General features: G+C 41.2%; 1 protein-coding gene across 2 annotated transcripts in view; it reads right to left on the reverse strand.

Annotated features, from left to right (window-relative positions):
• The window catches only part of hydin (HYDIN axonemal central pair apparatus protein), a 160,276-nt gene that overhangs the window by 68,915 nt on the left and 70,854 nt on the right, over positions 1–20,507 (reverse strand). For both annotated transcript variants that reach the window (XM_062961682.1, XM_062961683.1), the window contains exons 28-38: positions 18,169–18,306; positions 15,934–16,111; positions 14,192–14,295; positions 11,996–12,135; positions 11,211–11,347; positions 10,889–11,016; positions 9,537–9,728; positions 7,699–7,848; positions 6,182–6,421; positions 3,774–3,924; positions 1,105–1,302 (exon numbers count right to left, since the gene is read on the reverse strand). In XM_062961682.1, the coding sequence (XP_062817752.1) occupies positions 1,105–1,302; positions 3,774–3,924; positions 6,182–6,421; positions 7,699–7,848; positions 9,537–9,728; positions 10,889–11,016; positions 11,211–11,347; positions 11,996–12,135; positions 14,192–14,295; positions 15,934–16,111; positions 18,169–18,306 (1,756 nt within the window). The remainder of the gene's footprint in view (positions 1–1,104; positions 1,303–3,773; positions 3,925–6,181; positions 6,422–7,698; positions 7,849–9,536; positions 9,729–10,888; positions 11,017–11,210; positions 11,348–11,995; positions 12,136–14,191; positions 14,296–15,933; positions 16,112–18,168; positions 18,307–20,507) is intronic.

A 20,507-nucleotide genomic window follows, 5' to 3' on the forward strand; every position in this document is an offset into this window, starting at 1 on the left:
AGATCAATAAGCAATAATGTTATGTTGTAATTACTGTATTTACGAATTTAGCACCAAAATATCATGATATATTGAAAACATTGACTACAAAAATGGCTTGGATTATCCAGAAACTTGGATAAGCAAGGCTTGGATAAGTGAGACTCTACTGTAATTTGTTAGTAGCCAGTTATAACCCCATTGTGACAACAAAAGTGGCCCTGTATTTTTTTTTAACCTATGTTAACTTGATAAAGACACAGGGTCTATTCCCATTCCAATTTGCACTTCCAAGAATTTGCAGCACTTTATCAGTCACCTCGTGTTTACAATATTTATATGGTGCACCTTACCCCGTCTACTTTTACAACCTCTCCATTTTAATCCATGTTTTTATTAGCGCTTGTCATTTGTTTTTATTGGCTAATGTTTAAATTTTTATAATTGTGCATGTTTTTTGTCTATTGTTGTGTTTTATATTGCTATTGTTTTTATTCGGGCTTGGCCCCATGTAAGCCGCCCTGAGTCCTGTAATTGATTTTAGTGCTTATGTACAGTAGAGTTTCGCTTATCCAACATAAACGGGCCGGCAAAACGTTGGATAAGCGAATATGTTGGATAATAAGGAGGGATTAAGGAAAAGCCTATTGAACATCAAATTAGGTTATGATTTTACAAATTAAGCACCAAAACATCATGTTATACAACAAATTTGACAGAAAAAGTAGTTCAATACACAGTAAGGCTATGTAGTAATTACTGTATTTACGAATTTAGCGCCAAAATATCAAGATGTATTGAAAACATTGACTACAAAAATGTGTTGGATAATCCAGGACGTTGGATAAGTGAGTGTTGGATAAGTGAGACTCTACTGTATTTATTTTATGTTCCAGCATTGAATGTTTTGCCGTATATATGTTGTGCTCCGCCCTGAGCCCCCTTTGGGGTGAGAAGGGCGGAATATAAATGTTTTAAATAAATAAAATAAATGAATATGTCCTAAATATAGATGCCTTTGAGTCTCTGGGAGCAGGAAAAGCAATGTGGCCGTGCATTTAGGTGTGCAATGCTCTGTTCCAAGAGACTAGTTCTGGGTCCCAGAGGCGGGGTGGTGTTCCTCACCTTGCGCTTGGCCTTTATCCGTCCCCTCCTCTTCTTCTTCCTCCTCCTGGTCCAGCTTAGATTCGAACCTGAAGCTCCGGTTGTCCTCATGGATCGAAAATGAAGGAATGATCGAGCCAACCGTCGAGCCAGTCTGCGCGATGCTGGAGGGCTGAGGCTTCATGCCGTGCTCAGAAAGGGGGGCAACGTCTTCCTCTACTGAAGTGGGGGGAAAGACGGGACAGTGAACGCAATGGCAACGCTCTCTGGGTTTTACTCAGAAGCTATGGGAGGTTCTATTCTCAGGATAGGGTTCAGTACATAGTTCCAAGTCACTATCCTGTTTTGTCTTTCAAGAACAGCCTTGAAACATTGTAAGTAAGTAAATGAAAACTGCTTTACTTCAGCAAAACATTAAGTACAGCACACTCAGTGGAATAATGCAAAAGGAAGCCAGGAAGTCTTAGGGCAAGCACAATTCTTAGTCTATGATAAATTCCCAAATCAAATAGCAGTCTTACTTCAGACAAAGAAACAGCAATAAATCCAGATGCAGACTTGATGTAGGCACAAGGGGAGTGAAGGCATTAGAGTCAGTTTGTTACCACCAAGAGCTGGCTGCACCTGCTTCTGCTTTATAGCCCTGAGTCCCCTCACAGCTGCTTGGGCAGTTCCTAATTACTCAGCAGCATTTCTGGCAGCTAATCTAGCTGAATGACGTCTCTGCTCTGTTTCCTTTCACCTGTCCTGAAATGTGGGTACTTGCAAAGTCTCCTCCTCAGATTCCACCTCACCCTCAGATTCATGAACACTTTCCTGCTCCCCTTTCTCTTCTGAAGAAGAGGAATCCCTAACAGTCATGCACCACCATTGGCTTGTGCTTTCAGTGAGTCCCTGCATCCAGCCCTCACTACTGCATGGCCGTGAGAAAGAGCTGCCACACTTTAGGGATCATCATCTACTTCGTCGCCCTTTCGGAAGAGTCCCAGGGCTAGAAACACGTCTTTCCTTTGCATTTCTACCCAGGCAGTTTTAATGACGAATTTTAAACCTGCCTCTTATGTTTAATCTCCGTTTATTTTAAATAATGTTTTAAGGCGAATGTGTGTTTTGCAATGCTGTAATCCTGACTCAAGCCGTGTGGAGAGGTAGGCAATAAATAAAAAGTATTATTATTATTATTATTATTATTATTATTATTATTATTGACACAACGACATAGTCTGACACAGCAAACAAGATAGATATGCTGGATTTCCTATCACAAAATCACAAGTCGAACACTTCCCAAGTGTCTAGGACTGTGTGATGTATTTTCGGATGATGTGTGCAGATCCCAGTAGGGTGGCCTTTTGCAGTTGGCAGATCATAATTTTGTCAATATCTATTGTTTCCAAATGCCAACTGAGATCTTTTGGCACAGCACCCAGTGTGCCCATCATCACCGGGACCACCTGTACTGGTTTCTGCCAGAGTCTTTGAAGTTCAATCTTGAGGTCCTGATAGCGGCTAAGTTTTTCCTGTTGTTTTTCGTCAATGCGACTGTCACCTGGGATGGTGACATCCATGATCCAAACCTTTTTCTTTTCCACAACTGTGATGTCTGGTGTGTTGTGTTCCAGAACTTTGTCAGTCTGGATTCGGAAGTCCCACAGTATCTTTGCGTGCTCATTTTCCAATACTTTTGCAGGTTTGTGATCCCACCAGTTCTTTCTTCTTCTTCTTCTTCTTCTTCTTCTTCTTATTATTATTATTATTATTATTATTAGAAACACAACAAGGTTAGTCCACAGCAGAGTCCCAGTCAGGTGGCCTTCTGCAGCTGGCAGGTGGGGATTTTGTCAGCGCCGATTGTGTTTAAGCGCAGGCCAAGGTCTTTAGACACTGCACCCAGTGTGCCAATCACCACTGGGACCACCTTTACTGGCTTGTGCCGAAATCTTTGTAATTTGATCTTTAAATCCTCATATCGTGTCAGTTATTATTATTATTATTGACACAACGACGTTGTATGACACAGCAAACAAGATAGATATGCTGGGTTTCGTTTCACAAAATCACAAGTCGAACACTTCCCAAGTGTCTAGGACTGTGTGATGTATTTTCGGATGATGCCTGCAGATCCCAGCAGGGTGGCCTTTTGCAGTTGGCAGATTGTGATTTTGTCAATGTCTATTGTTTCCAAATAGAACTAAGAGCACCTAACCCATTAGCATTATGGAGAATCAAACCCAAACGAAGTCTATACTGGCTCGGTCGTCGCCCAGGATAAAAAGGACCGCGGTGGATGCTGCTGATTCTGGACATCCATCGACAAGTGGGCTACGGAATCATCAAAACCCAAATGAACAGTCACAGAAGCGGCAAAAATATACAATGCCAGAAAACCGCACAATTATTATTATTATTATTATTATTATTATTATTATTATTATTATTATTATTATTATTAAGAGACTGTCCTCCATTCTCCTTATGTTGGTCTATGACTGTAATAAAGGAAAATATGAGATTTGAACCAGTTTTCAAGGAGATCAAGTTGCGGGATCTGAATCATCTCCCCCTGCAACCCTGGCTGCCTCTTCTCCGACACTATACTCTGTGTGCCCATGAATACATTTTATTATGCTTTACTGTGGTGATTCAAGGCCCTTGTGCAGATAGGCTCCTTTCCCCACTCACTCACTCACCCGTTTCCACATTGGCAGCCTCCTGGTCTCCTTGGATCTTCTTCTGCTCCTCATAGAACTCCAGCACTTCGGGAGGCAGCTTCTCCCCAGGGATGCGGGGAGGCAGCAACAGGACGTGGTGGGAGTCGTAGCCCTTCAGCATGCGGAGGATCTGGAAGGAGGAAGGAAGGCAGGATAGATGGAAGGAAGGCACACAGAACTGTCACTCTGTGGATCCGTGGAAGCAGGGATCAATTAAGGCTCCACCAAGCAAGGTAACAAAGTTTTGAGGAGGATGTTGTATCACATTTGTTGCTGCTGTTTTAATGGGCCTATTTTAATTCGACATACGCTTGTATTTCTTTGATTTTAAGACACACTTTCTCCCCTCTATAAATACAGTAGAGTCTCACTTATCCAAGCCTCGCTTATCCAAGCTTCTGGATAATCCAAGCCATTTTTGTAGTCAATGTTTTCAATATATCGTGATATTTTGGTGCAAAATTTGTAAATACAGTAATTACAACATAACATTACTGCGTATTGAACTACGTTTTCTGTCAACTTTGTTGTATAACATGATGTTTTGGTGCTTAATTTGTAAAATCATAACCTAATTTGATGTTTAATAGGCTTTTCCTTAATCTCTCCTTATTATCCAAGATATTCGCTTATCCAAGCTTTTGCCGGCCCGTTTAGCTTGGATAAGTGAGACTCTACTGTATCTCTAAAAATGGGGTGCGACTTAGGATCACATGTGTATCTTGTGTCTTTTTGTTGGTGGAGATGGTACTAAAATTAGGGTGCATCTTACAATCGATGGCGTCCTACCATTGAAGAAATATGGTAGGTAGATAGATAGAGGAACAGATATAGATAGATGATAGATGAGTGGATGAATACATCAGAGAGAGAGACAGACAGACAGACGGATGGATGGTCAGACAGAGAGTCAGACAGACAGAGATAGCCCTTGGGGTCCCAACTCTAAGATTCTATAATAGACTAGCTGTGCCCAGCCACGCGTTGCTGTGGCGAAGTCTGGTGGTATGGGAAATAAATTCTTGAGGAATTGGTGGTAGTTAAGGTAAAGGGTAAAGGTTTTCCCCTGTCATTAAGTCCATTATAAATGGGTTATATCGCTGTATGGAAGGGCCTTGAGTCTACACTGCCATATAATCCAATTAAAATCAGATAATCTGTATTTTATAGGCAGTGTGGAAGAGGCTAACTCTGCCTGTCCCCTGGGCTGAGTGGGTTGCTAGGAGACCAAGTGGGCGGAACTTAGCCTTCTAACTGGCAGCAATTGGATAAAAACAATTATTCCTCTCTCTCTAATTAGGACTTTATTTTTCTTTTCTTTTTGTTATATGAACGTAGAGGCATGGATGAGGGGTTGTGCTGCCAAGTTTAGTGTTTCTGGGATGTGTAGTTTTTTTGTTTTGTCCTAGGCCGAAATTTCATTACCCTTTTATATAGATAGATAGATAGATAGATAGATAGATGATTAACCGACAGACAGATCCTGTATTTCTTTAGTGATGTTTAGAGAGGTAAATCAGATCTAATTTGCCAAATAGGTCACTGTTGAATGTTTTTATGCTGAATGTTTTTGTATTGTGGAATGATATTTTAAATTGTAAGTTGCTCGGAGCACTATGGTGGAGAGCGACTAATTAAGAAATGAAGTGAAGTGAAGTGAAGAAGGTAAAAAGCGCATCTTAGAACCAAAAAAATACAGGATCTGTCTGTCTGTCTGTCTGTCAATCATCTATCTCTATCTATCTATCTATCTATCTATCTATCTATCTATCTATCTATCTATCTATCATAGAATCTTAGAGTTGGAAGGGACCCCAAGGGCTATCTCTGTTTTATGTATTTCTGTTGTTGTTGTTGGTACTGAAATGAGGGTGCGCCTTACAATTGACGGTGCCTTACAATTTAAGGAATATGATGTGTAGATAAAAGTACAGATATAGATAAATAATAGAGTTAGTTGATGACTAGATGAGTGGATGACTAGATGATATATAAATACAGATAGCCCTTGGGGCGTCTTCCAACTCTAAGATTCTATGATAGGTAGGTAGGTAAGTAGATACTGTATTTCATTTATGTTAAAACACACTTTTCCCCTATATAAACATCTCTGAAATTAGGGTGCGTCTTCCAATCCGTGGGTTTTTTAAATGGTGTCTTACAATTGAAGAAAAACAGTTGTTATATTCTACCTTCTCTATGTCTTCCAGATGCAGAATTTTATCTGTTCTGGTTTTAACATCATAAACCATCTTAAATCCCAGGATTGGTGAAGATGGGATATAAGCAAAGAGCCAAATAAGTAATCCCCCCCCCCAAAAAAAAATACATAGGCAATTCTAGAGCTTGCATTCCTGGCCGAGAGGATGCTCCAGTGCATCTCTTACCCGTTCTTCTAGCAGGTACTGTTGGTCGAACTCCAAGGAGTAGAACTCGATGGGGAAGGAGCAGGGGTTCTTCACCACGACCTCGGCCTCATCACCCGCGGCGTAAGGCAGGAGGGGCCCCAGTTCCACGATGGAGGGGTTGAACTCCAGGCGCGGCTCAAAACCTTGTCCAGAGACGGTCAGTATCAGCTGCTGGGTGCTCTGGGCGATGCTCACGATCATGTAGTGGCGGTAGGACTTCTAGGGTGACAAACATCAGAGGGGTCCTGTCATTATGGGCAATCTCCGAGTTACAAACAGCCAGACTGGATGGCTTCTTGGGCTCCCTTCCAAATCTATGGCACTGTATATAACTCATATATAGATAGATATGGATATACAAGGATTGAATGAAAAGTAATGCCTCCACCTTCGTAACTCCTCAACAAATGGCAGACCTGGTATGTGGCGGGTACTGGCTTGTTCAGTAGATTCTCCTCTACAGTTCCATTTGGGGGGAAGCCTTAGCATTGAATGGTTGTGTTGTTAAAGTGCAAAGTATGGAACCCTGCGCAGACGGTTGCTCAATGAAACTTAAACGACATTCAAGCACTGAATTCTTGACAGCAGAAGGTGTCACCCCAAAGGAGATTCATCAGCGAATGCAAGCTGTTTATGGCAATTGTGTTGATGGGAGTCCTGTGCGTTGTTGGGTGAGTAAGTTTAAAGATGTTGAGGTGGGAACATCTGACTTACGCGACAAACAAAGAGTTGGATGTCCTGTGACAGCAATCACCGAGTTTCACAAGCAAAAGGTTGACAGATTGATTCAGGACGATCGTCATATCACTCAAAGAGAAATTTCAAGCATAATCGGCATTTCACAAGAACGTGCGGTTCACATTATTGCTTTGCTTGGCTATCGGAAGATTTGTGCACGATGTGAGACACTGGTTGCGGAAACAGAGTGTTGACTTCTTCCGTGATGGCTTCAGAAAATTTGTTCATTGTTGGCAGAAATGTATCCAATTGTCTGGTGATTATGTGGAGAAGTGATTAGTGGTAGTTAAAGAGCACATTCTAAGGATTATTTCTGCATTTGATTTATTAAAATATTTCCATCCAAACCCAAGTAACAAAGGTGGAGGCATTACTTTTCATTCAACCCTTGTATATCTATATGCAGTCCCTGAGTTACAGACAGCCGACATGCAAACAACTCCTAGTTAAGAACAATGAAGTTGAGACAACAGGAAGTGAAATCTCCCCCTTGGAAGGAAGGGAAATCCACTCCTGGAAGAGTCATTATTAGGAGCGAAAGGGGTCTCCACTCAATCTCCAATCCTTGTTTCCACAACAAACCAAACTGTTAGGAATTGTGGGAGCTGAAGTACAAAACACTGGACGAGAGACAAAGTTTTCCCATGCCTGTCCAAGGGCTATAAGCCTCATGAGTGCCAAGGACACTGTGCTTCTATCCCCCATCCCATGAAGAGCAGATCTGGGATGTCTAGGGCAGGATATGCCATCATGCCTACCTCTTCCCTCGGAGCAAACTTGACCTGGACATTGAACCGCTCTCCGGGGACCAGGATCCCATAGGGAGGGATCATCTCAAAGACGAAAGGCTTGGTCTTCAGTTCGTGGCGCAACTTCCGCCGCAAGGCCGCCGGCATGTGCTTGTCCACCTGAGGAACAACAAAGTCACTGACCACAACTGGGCCTCTGTGCCGCTACAAGAAGACCTCTGGGCTCACCTGAAAAAACAGGCCTCGAACTCGGAGGCCTTCAGCATTGCTAGAGGTGACCAAAGGCTGCTTATGTGCTCAGGGAAACAGCGGTGCCTTGTCCTTTGTGTGATTAATGGATTGAATAAATTGTATATTTAGGGCCTATAAAGGTCTGGCAAGGCTGAAGATACCATCCTAAAAATGGAACCTAGAAAATGGCACTGTTGTAGAACAAAGGAGGTGAAGGATTTAATTAACTGTGGCATGGAAAGTGCTAATGAGAAATCCAGAGAACTTTGGGATGTAAATAACACCTGTTTGTTTAGTCAGAGACAATGTTGCCTTAAGAAAGAAGCTGGAAACAACCTATCTGTTCTGAGATTGATAAGCTGAATGACAGGTTATCTAAACAACTAAAGAATAAATAACCAAAAACCACGACATAAGGAGACTCTTTTCCTTTTCGATTGTGTGGCAGATCTGCAAGGAATACAGCGTTTGTCAGCCTGCCTCTCTTCTCCAGGTTCTAAATTGCTGCTGATGTTGTTTATGTTGTTTTATATTATTTTATGTCGATATGTTTTACATTGTTGATTGTGTTTTTAACCCAGGTTTGATTGGGCTTGTCCCCATGTGAGCTGCCCCGAGTCCCTTTGGAAAGATGGAGGTGGGATACAAAAATAAAGTTATATTATTACTAGCTGTGCCTGGCCATGCATTGCTGTGGTGTGGTCTGGTGGTTAGTATCCCTCTGGCTAGGAAGCAGCCTGGCTTTGAAGCTGTAAGGCTGTTCAGTGGTATTCAAGGTGGCCAACAGAGGATCCCTCCGGTTAGGAAGCAGCCTGGTTTTGAAACTGCAAGGCTGTTCCACCATGGAAACATTTTTTTAAAGTGGTGTTAGGCTCCGCCCACAGTTATGAGGTCCTCTGTGTCCCCCGGGGGGCCCTCTGCACATGCATGGTAAGCAATTGGGAGTTTTCTGTTATTTGGACTTTATTTTTCTAAGTTTTTAATTGAAATTGGATGACTATGCCTTTTGTGGCCAAATTTGGTGTGATTTGTTTCAGTATTTTTGTTGTTTACTCCATGGGAAAACGCACATTACATTTTTATATATATAGATGAATAATAATAATAATAATAATAATAATAATAATAATAATAATGAGTGAATGTTGAGTATATGTGATGTTTCCCCTGTGTGTGTAATCAATATAGCTATTGTAAAACCAGTACTGGGTCTGTGTACCTACTTCTTTCTCTGAAAGTGCCTGATGCACTCTGTCCCACTGCAAAGAAATTAAATAACTTTTTTAAGGTTCAAAAAGTATTCATGGCATTTGGATGGAGGGGATATCCTCCATCTTCAGGAGCCAGGATGGAGAGTGCACAGAATGCAACTTCTTTTCTCTCGATCCCTCTCCCCTGCGCTGTTCCCATTGCAAAGACAGTGCTTTGTTCCTTCGCCTTGCTCGTGACTGGCACAAGGCCTGGTTAGTATTTGGATGGAATGCCAGGGGCTGCCAGCTTCTATATCAAAGTAAGCTCATGACATCTCTGAGTGTTCTTCCCACTTTTGTTCTTATATGTCTTGAAGGGGTTGGAAGTCGAGGGATAAGGAAAAGGGAAAGGGACTCCTGCTTTACCTTCTTCATTTGCTCGCTGCTGTGAGCAAACCATTCGCAGTTCACCTGCAGCTGGTTGTGAAGCTGGATGGTCTCCACTTGGCACTGGCCGCACTGAACTGCGGAGAACTCCAGGTTTTCGTTGGACATGCAGAGAGACGGCATGATCACCGTGGCCCGGAAGGAGACATTGAAGGTGGGCCCGGAGATCACCTAGAATCATAAGAGTTGGAAGAGACCCCAGAGACCATTTAGTCCAACCCCATTCTGTCAGACAGGAAAAGCACCATCAAAGCCCCCCTATAGTTAGCCATCCAGCCTCTGTTTAAAAGCCTCCAAGGAAGGAGCTTCCACCGGAATTGGAGGCAGTGAGTTCCCCTGCTGAACCGCTCTTACAATCAGGGAGTTCTTCCTAATGTTCAATGGAATTTCCTTCCCTGTTATTTGAACCCGTGGCTCCATTGAGTCCTAGTCTCCAAGGCGGCAGAAAACAAGCTTTCCCCTCTTCCTTATGACATATTTCACATTTTTATACATGGCTCCCAAGGCTCCTCTCAATGTTCTCTTCTGTAGGCTAAACAAACCCAGTTATTTAAGATGCTCCTCGGAAGGATTTTTCATGGACTCCAGACCTTTGATCCTTTTAGTTGCCCTCCTCTAAACCCCTTCCAACTTAGAGTCAAAATCCATCTTGAACTGCTTTGCCTAGAACTGGACACAGTCTTATTCCAGGTGCAGCTCAAAATTCCATTGGCCTTTTGAGCTGCTGCATCACATTGTTGACTCGTGTTCAACTCGTTGTCCAAGATAATAATAATAATAATAAAACTTTATTTATACCTCGCCACCATCTCCCCAACGGGGACTCGGGGCGGCTTACATGGGGCCGTGCCCAGAACAATACAATGTAATACAATGTAACAAAATATAAAAACAACATATCATAACACAATTAAAATACAATAAATAATAATGTACAGTACAACACGAGATCAGAAAAGCAATATAACATGGGCGGGCCGCATGAACACTAAGTTAAAACTCGGGGTGGGAAAGAGGTAAGAATAAAAACCACGGGGAACAGAGACATAAGGGTTTCCCTTTCACGTGTATCTTTGTTGTCGAGCTAGGAATCACCTGTCTGTGCATTTCCTCCCCCTGCTTCCTTTTCCCAAACCCAGAAGGACCTTGATTCTGATTCTGCAGGTCCAGGAGAAAGCGTGTCCTCAGATTTGATCCCATTTGGGGTTGCAACTGACACCACTGTCCCTCTCTTTGCATTCTATCCAGGGTTGGAAGCCTATGGTGCATCTCTGGAGCTGATTCCAAGAAGCAAGGGAATGAGGGAAGGAAGCAATGCAGGGCATCATCACCTTGATGGGCAGGACAACTTGCACTTCTCCGAGGGGCCGGTTGGCGCTCTGCGGGTCAAAGAGCACCTCAAAGGTCTCCGTTTCACAGAAGGGAAGGTTCTTCACACGATCCAACCCAGTGCAGAAACCTGCCTCCAGAAAAGCAACAGAGTTATCCCTCAGAATAGATCGGGGGGGGGGGGGCAGCAAGAGGAGGCCAGCACAGCATCTTCTGAGCCTCCTGTAAATGCTCATGCGGGGTGGACGAGGGAAGGAAAGGAAAGGAAATGGATTTGATTGGGAAAGCCTTGAGAATGCCTCCCAAAGTCTGTTTCCTTTTTACCTGAGTCCTCCAGGTTCCGTGTGTCTGCATAAAAAGAGACAGGGAAGGGGCTGGTGTTGGTGATCTTGACAATGTGGCTCCGGACGGTGCCCAGGATGATGTAGCCAAAGTCCAGGATGTACTCCGGAAGCTGCGCCCTGAAAAAGAGGAAAGAAGGAAGGAAGGGAGAGAGGAAGGACCACACCATTTTAATGACTTACAGTTGAGGGGAGTGGGGCTTATATGACGTCCTTGAAAGTTAATGTTTATTATTGTTGTTATTATTATTATTATTATTATTGTCACCATCAGTATCATTATTGTTATTATTCTGATGTTTATTTATATTCTGCTTCATTTTTGTGGCTGCCTCAAACTAAGTTGAATTGGTTGAGACTCAATGAGATATTCATTAAAATAAAACTAGAACAAAATATGCTGTAGGAAATTCCTCAAAACATTTTTGCAGTTTAATAAACCTTTTCCATGTTTTTATAATAGAAATAATTAGGAAATGACATTTATAACCCAGGAACAAAAATTATGTTACATAGTGTTGTTGGTATTATTATTATTATTATTATTATTATTATTATTATTATTATTAATAATAATAATAATACCCCACTTTTTCTCTCCACAAAGGAAACTCAAAGTGGCTGACATTAAAAGTATTTCAATACAATTTAAAACTTTAAAACATTCCCATCGTCTCGAAAAATACTTTCAATTTCCCCCACAGAAACAGAAAATCCTCGTCCTCATTCTCAGAGGCTTCACAGGCCTCAACACTCTCCGGCACTCACTTGACCAGCTTCCGGCGCACTTTTTGGCTGATACCCACAGAGTCTTCCGGAGGGTTGTTGCCGGCCAGCAGCCACTGCTGCTCCAGGGCATGCTCTTGGATCAGCAGCCTCTCCACTTCCATCTGCAGCTGGGCATCCATCTGTGGAAACCAAGAAGACAGTCAGCAAGCCACCCTTCCACCTTCAACATGGCCAGGCAGACAGAAGGGCATCATGGAGCTGAGTGCCCTCCAATACAATGGCTCTTTCCTCCTTCATCTCCTTTATTCCCAATAAAATATAACATCTACATGAAACCGCTGGGTGAGGTCATCCAGAGTTTTGGAGTTCGGTGCTATCTCTACGCAGATGACACCCAACTCTATCACTCTATCAAATTCCAGGTCCTATATGGCTCAGGCCCTGCCTATCTCCATTGATGTTAGGTTTAATTCACTGATAATTTGCCTTACCTAGGCTTTAATTTGATGTTAGGTTTCAATGTCATTTTTATATGTGGGGTTTCTCTGCGATTTTATGTCAGTATTATTGGTTTATGGGGGCATTTAATGTTTGCCATTGTATGTTGGAATCCGCCCTGAGTCCCCTTGGGGAGATAGGGCGGAATACAAATAAAGTTTTGTTATTATTATTGACATAAAGACATAGCATGACACAGCAAACAAGATCTATATGTTGGATTTCGTATCACAAAATCACAAGTCGAACACTTCCCAAGTGTTTAGGACTGTGTGAATTTTATTATTATTATTATTATTATTATTATTATTATTATTATTATTATTATTATTATTTTATTATTATGACACAGCAAACAAGATAGATATGCTGGATTTCGTATCACAAAATCACAAGTCGAACACTTCCCAAGTGTTTAGGACTGTGTGAATTTTATTATTATTATTATTATTATTATTATTATTATTATTATTATTATTATTATTTTATTATGACACAGCAAACAAGATAGATATGCTGGATTTCATATCACAAAACCACAAGTTGAACACTTCCCAAGTGTCTAGGACTGTGTGATGTATTTTCGGATGATGCGCGCAGATCCCAGCAGGGTGGCCTTTTGCAGCTGGCAGATCATAATTTTGTCAATGTCTATTGTTTCCAAATGCCGGCTGAGATCTTTTGGCACGGCACCCAATGTGCCCATCACCACCAGGACCACCTGCACTGGTTTCTGCCAGAGTCTTTGAAGTTCAATCTTGAGGTCCTGAGAGCGGCTGAGTTTTTCCTGTGGTTTTTCGTCAATGCGACTGTCACCTGGGATGGCGACATCAATGATCCAAACCTTTTTCTTTTCCACAACTGTGATGTCTGGTGTGTTGTGTTCCAGAACTTTGTCAGTCTGGATTCGGAAGTCCCGCAGTATCTTTGCGTGCTCATTTTCCAATACTTTTTCAGGTTTGTGATCCCATCAGTTCTTTGCTGCTGGAAGGTGGTACTTGAATTATTATTATTATTATTATTATTATTATTATTATTATTATTATTGACACAACAACATTGTATGACACAGCAAACAAGATAGACATGCTGGATTTCGTTTCACAAAATCACAAGTCGAACACTTCCCAAGTGTCTAGGACTGTGTGATGTATTTTCGGATGATGCGTGCAGATCCCAGCAGGGTGGCCTTTTGCAGTTGGCAGATCGTAATTTTGTCCATGTCTATTGTTTCCAAATGCCGGCTGAGATCTTTTGGCACGGCACCCAGTGTGCCCATCACTATTATTATTATTATTATTATTATTATTATTATTATTATTATTATTATCATCATTATTATTATTAGAAACACAACAAGATGAGTCCACAGCAGACACTTTGCTGGCTGTTGTATTGGATCACATGTCGGACAGTATATTATTATTATTATCATCATCATCATCATCATTATCATCATCATCATTTGGGTTAAAAGGTTCATCATTTCAAATAGTGTATATTTTCTTTCACCTTTTTGCACTACAAATAAGATGCATGCAGTGAGCAGAGGAATGTGTTCATGTTTTGTTCAAACTCTAGTTCAGCTCCCTAACAGTCGGAGGGACCAGAACCGGTTCTTAACTTAGCAAGTTTGAGGAGCCCTAATCAAAGTCCTCAAAAATGGCTATTTGGAAAGGCTTCCTGGATCAGCTCCCAAACCAAAAGGCAGAGGGGCAGAAGGAGATCTGGCCTTACGGGCTCCTCCGTGGACTCCTCTGAGTTGCTGATGGAATCCTTCTGTGATTCCAGCTCCATCCGCTGCCGGGCTTCTCTGAGGAGCGTGCTGTACCGTTCATTTCCTGCAAAAGAGTCAGGGCTGTCAGGAGCAGAGCAAAGAAGAAGGAAAGGACACAACCTCGTCACATTGGGATATAATCCATTTGGACCAAGATGCCTCCCTTATCTTTGTTAGGATTGGATGCGTACATTATTCTTGAGATGGGATGCATACTCTCCCCATCACACCCAATTCCACTATGTAACAAAATTTGAAAAATGTCCTGTTCCTGGTTTGAAAGTGTTCTTTCCTGTTTAATTGTGCAGTCCTGTCCTGTTCTACCCCGGACACTTCACTTTTTGTGGCTGGGAGACTCCATTCATTGAAAATCTACGGCAAAATATGATGCAGGGTGTCCCTCCTACACGGACAAAGTTTGGGCAGTTTAATACACTTTCCCCATGTTTTTTATGATAGAACCAATTAGGAAATGACACTGATAATCCAGGAACAAAAATCGTGTTACATACTGGAATCCTTTTTTTTAGGACTTGGATGCATATGGTATTGAGACAGTCTCAAATAACCATTCTTGTGACATTTTAGCTGTTGGAATGTATACCGATTTTATGATCACTTATAAAAACAGTGCTTCAGCAACACCTAAAATCATAGTAACCCAAAAAACATGATCAGAATCCTGGCTGCAATTACTCTGTCTCTATGATGTTTTGCAGACAAATTCCAATGAGTGACTGACGGAATGGAGCAAACGTCGTGTGACAGGACCCATTAGGAAGCATGTTCAAAGAGTCTCAGAAACAGAGTATATCCCAATGTGATAATAAGGTCTTTAGGTATTTTATATAGATAGATAGATAGATAGATAGATAGATAGATATAGATATATATATAGATATATAGATATATATAGATATCTATATGTATACACACACACAACTTTTTCATCATATTATTTATACTTGATTTCATCTGGTGCATATACACATCAGCATTTTATGTCCATGTTTATGATTATTGGTATAAGATATATAATTAATATGCTTACAATTCTTTTGACTGCACCTTATCCTTTTAAACAATCTTTGTCTTAAGGACATTTTATTAATTTTTGCTGTTAAAAATTTCCCATCCCAGCCTCCCACCACCACATATTTTCTCTGTATCGTTATCCTTAACCATGTGCACATTTTTTTTGAGTTTCTATACAATATTTACATCAGCTTCGCCGCTTTCTAACCATTCCATATACAGTAGAGTCTCACTTATCCAACACTCGCTTATCCAACGTTCTGGATTATCCAACGCATTTTTGTAGTCAATGTTTTCAATACATCGTGATATTTTGGTGCTAAATTCGTAAATACAGTAGTTACTACATAGCATTACTGGGTATTGAACTACTTTTTCTGTCAAATTTGTTGTATAACATGATTTTTTAGTGCTTAATTTGTAAAATCATAACCTAATTTGATGTTCAATAGGCTTTTCCTTAATCCCTCCTTATTATCCAACATATTCGCTTATCCAACGTTCTGCGGCCCGTTTATGTTGGATAAGTGAGACTCTACTGTAGGTTTCCTTTTTATTTTTCATTCACCCTGTTTTAGCCTCCTGTATATCTTCCCAAATGACATATGCTATGATTTCGGATGGGACCTGATCATAAATATAGTTGTTCCAATACAGTTGCCTCTACCTCGGATGTTCCTGGGCAGATCCAGGCAGATCCTGGGGAAGATGCCTTCTCCTTTCAAGGTGATCCTGTCAGGTTCCAGGTGGGCCACTTGGATCCGGAACGTCCTTTGGAAGACCTCGGGGATGCCCGGCAGGTAATAGATCTTCAGCACCTGCTCTTTTCCTGACTCAATATAACTCTAGAAGAGGGAGAGGAGGCTGCTGAAGAGGCGGAAAGAAGCCTCACGCTGTTGGCAGGCAGAGAAGAAACTGTGTACTTCTGGTGGGCCTTTGGAAGGAAGAGCAACGCACTGCAGAACCCAACCAGGGCAATATAGGACGCGGTGCCCTCAGAGCGATTGCACTCCATTGCATTTTCTCAGCCTTAGGAAACAGTCTGGATCAGCAAGGCCCACCATTAGCCAGTTATAAACAGGCTGCATGCACATATTCTTGCATTTTGAATTTGTTTATAAGTCGGAACTGTCAGGGTATTGTGTATTGTGAAATGTTAAAATCAATCTGGGTTATTAGAAATGCCTTATGTGTTAGTTTTTCGGCAAGGCATTTCAGCAGTTATGGAGTTAATGAGAGTCTGCTATGATTGACGTATCACAGGACCAATGGGGTCAAGTTTGTTTTGACCGGGACTTTCTTTCCTGTTCCTGTGGAATGCAGAGGAGTTTCCTGAGAAGAGCAGTGTGCTCTGTGTGTGTGCATGAGTCGCTTCGGGCAAGAGCACTCATGGAGGAAGGACTGATTTACTCTATTTTGTATATAGTCTTGTAAATAAAGATTGATTGCCATTGGATTTCCAACCGAATCCTCGTCTGCTGGAGTGTGTTTGTCCAGTGCTGTTTTTCCACACCGGGAAACAGTCTGGAGAGAAGGAGGTGAAGACCGGGATGTTGAATTTTTGGACTTCACTCTGCTACCCATCATCCCCGCTGACAGGAACAAGTACATTTTCAACCATATATATGATTGAAATTGCACTTTTAAAATTTCCCTGTCCCAACTTACAAATTCAATGGCTGGAGTTGCACTTAAACTGTTTAATTGCACAGTATTTATTTGAAAGTCATTGTTCTACTCCAGAAATTTCGTTGTTTTTGTGGCAGCCACAAACTAGAGCCGGGCTGTGGCTCAGGCTGGTTAGTAGCCAGCTGCAATAAATCACTATGACCAAGAGGTCATGAGTTCGAGGCCAGCCCATTGGAGTGAGCACCCAACAATTAAAATAAAAAATAGCCCTGCTCATTGTTGACCCAAGCAACCCGAAAGATAGTTGCATCTATCAAGTAGGAAATTTAGGTACCACTTGTGTGGGGAGGCTAATTTAACTAATTTACAACACCATAGAAATCATCCAGCAGCATTTGAGGAAGTATCTAAGGACTCGGCGTCACAGAGAATAATGAAGCAGCTGCTCCCCCTGTGGCCAGAATCGAACATACCCCCAGGAATCTGGAAGCTGGAGAAGGCTAAATTGCCTCTGTGTCTCTGTCTTTGTCTCTGTCTCTATGTTCATATGGCATTGAATGTTTGCCATGCATGTGTACATTGTGATCCGCCCTGAGTCCCCTTCGGGGTGAGAAAGAAGGGCGGAATACAAATACAAATTCCCAGATCAATAAGAAATCTCCAATACCAAGTCCCATAAGCACTTTATTAGAACTAAGATTGCATATCGCACTCTGCACTTGCCCTATAAGCCTTATATATCACCTGTCACATCAGCACTTTTAATCTTGTACCCATTACTCTGGCCCGGCCCAGTTCTATTGTGTTTTAGCGTATTGTTATTGCTTGTGGTTTATACTGTTTTAATTGTTTTTAATTTGCCTTTTGTTTTGTATTGTTATATTGTGTGTTGAGGCCTTGGCCTTTGTAAGCCGCATCGAGTCCTTCGGGAGATGCTGGCGGGGTACAAATAAAGTTTAATAATAATAATAAAATACTGTAAATAAATAAATGAATAATTCGATTTGTTAAGACTCCATGATGAGATATTCATGTGCTGTAATAGGATGTCCCTCCTGCAAAAACAAACTTTTTGCAGTTTAATAAACTTTCCCCATGTTTTTAGGATAAACTCACTTTGGCAATGACATTTATAATCTTGGAACAAAAATAGTGTTAAATGGTGTAAATCAAAGGCTCGACTTGATTCTTCCTCCCTGCCTCTCCCTTTCTCCTTCACAGCACTCAGAAATACAATAAAGTGTTACATCACAGCCATGTCTTTCCCACTCACCGTCATAGGCAGCGTCAGGGGAACTCCGGGTGGAGGGTTTTCAGCTGATGCCCAGACGTTGTCCAGGACCGAGTACGTAAACCCAACTTTTCCCGTGTTCCTCAGAATGATCTCTGCCACGCAAATGTGGTTAAAGAGCTGAGAGGGAGAGAAAAAGGAGATTCCTGAGTAAGATTTGGATTGTTAAGGCAGAAAACCTGGACACAAGAAAACCCGGAGCGGATCCAATGCCCCGCTGAAGCCAGATACCACTCGTTTTGCCCCCAAATTGTACCAGTCTGTTTCACATATACATATTTTTGGCAAGGGCCAGGAAAATGGGCCAGGAAAAGGTCAGTTGGCCCCAGTGGGAGCAAACCCCAGGGAAAGATGCTCAGCCCACACACAACAGGGCCAATGTCTCTTTCAGGAATACCATATTGACTCAAGTCTAATGCACCATAAAATCTGTTCCTGGTTGAGATCTGATGATGAGATATTCATTGAAAAACTGCAGCAAAATGTGCTGCTGTAGGATGTTCCTTCCGCAAAAACAAAGTTTGGCCAGTTTGTGTTGTCGAAGGCTTTCATGGCCGGGATCACAGGGTTGTTGTATGTCTTTCGGGCTGTGTGGCCATGCTTCTGGAACATGGTTCTGGAACATGGCCACACAGCCCGAAAGACATACAACATCCCTTTGGCCAGTTTAATAAACTTTTCCCATGTTTCTATGATAGAACCAATTACAACAACAACAATAATTCTTTATTGATTAGTCACTTTTGACCATATCAAAACATGTAAAACATACAATACGTACACACTTACGCATACATACAATAAAACCATGTAAAGATACAAAACATCCTGACCTGCGGCCTAATAACCCGCTCCTAAACAAATACAGAGCAAAAAGGTTAAAATTAGTAATTTCCTAAAGAAAGGTTTGAACAAGGACAGGGGTAAGTAAAACAAGTGTCTTGTCCGTAGTAAATTTTAAGTTTGGATTTTGTTAGTGACAATAATGTATCAGCTCTCAGCTTCCATCTTCTCATGAATGGCCAGCGCTTTTTGTGTAAAAAGGGCCAGTTTTAAAATAGAATTTTTATCTGAACCCTGTAGAAGGGTATGCAATTTCTCCTTATTCTCTAAGTGAGTATGATTCTCCAGCAGAGGCTCTAAATAGAGAGATTGAATCCTGGTGTAGTAGGGGCATTTTAAGAAAAAATGTTCTGAAAATGCCCCTACTACACCAGGATTCGATCTCTCTCTTTAGACCAGGGGTCCTCAAACATTTTAAGCCGAGGGCCGGTCCACAATCCTTCAGACTGTTGAGGGGCCGGATTATCATTTGAAAAAAAACAAACAAACAAATTCCGATGCACACTGCACATGTCTTATTTGTAGTGCAAAAACAACAACAACAACAACAACAGCAAGAACAATGAAAGAACAATACAATATTTAAAAATAAAAACAATTTTAACCAACATACATTTATCAGGATTTCAATGGGAAGTGTGCTTCTGCTTCTGGCCAATGAGATAGTCAAGTTAGTTAGGGTTGTTGTTGTTGTTGTTGTTGTGTGCCTTCAAGTCATTTCAGACTTTGGGTGAGCCTAAGTCTAAAATTTATTATTTATTTACTGCATTTATTTACTACATTTGTATCACACCCTTCTCACCCCAAAGGGCACTCAGAGTGGCTTACAAATTATATGTATATACAATATATTGTATTATTAGCATAGCACAATATTAGCATTATATATTACTATATTGAACTATAATAATAATAATAACTTTATTTTTATACCCCGCCCCATCTCCCCGAAGGGACTCGGGGCGGCTTACATAGCGCCTGGCCCGATAAAACAAACAAATAACAGTAACAAAGCAATAAAACAACTATGCCACTATACTGTAATATTATTAGTACAGTAGAGTCTCACTTATCCAACATAAACGGGCCGGCAGAATGTTGGATAAGCGAATATGTTGGATAATAAGGAGGCATTAAGGAAAAGCCTATTAAACATCAAATTAGGTTATGATTTTACAAATGAAGCACCAAAACATCATATTAGACAACAAATTTCGCAGAAAAAGTAGTTCAATACGCAGTAATGCTATGTAGTAATTACTGTATTTATGAATTTAGCACCAAAATATCATGATATATTGAAAACTTTGACTACAAAAATGCGTTGGATAATCCAGAACGTTGGATAAGCGAATGTTGGATAAGTGAGACTCTACTGTAATATTATATGTAATATAGAATATAATATTATTATATGGTATTACTATTAGTGTTATATTGTATTACATTATAATATTATTATCAACATTATATGTATA

The sequence above is a fragment of the Anolis carolinensis genome, unplaced genomic scaffold (assembly GCF_035594765.1).
Source record: "Anolis carolinensis isolate JA03-04 unplaced genomic scaffold, rAnoCar3.1.pri scaffold_9, whole genome shotgun sequence".
In the NCBI taxonomy this organism is placed as follows: Eukaryota; Metazoa; Chordata; class Lepidosauria; order Squamata; family Dactyloidae; genus Anolis; species Anolis carolinensis.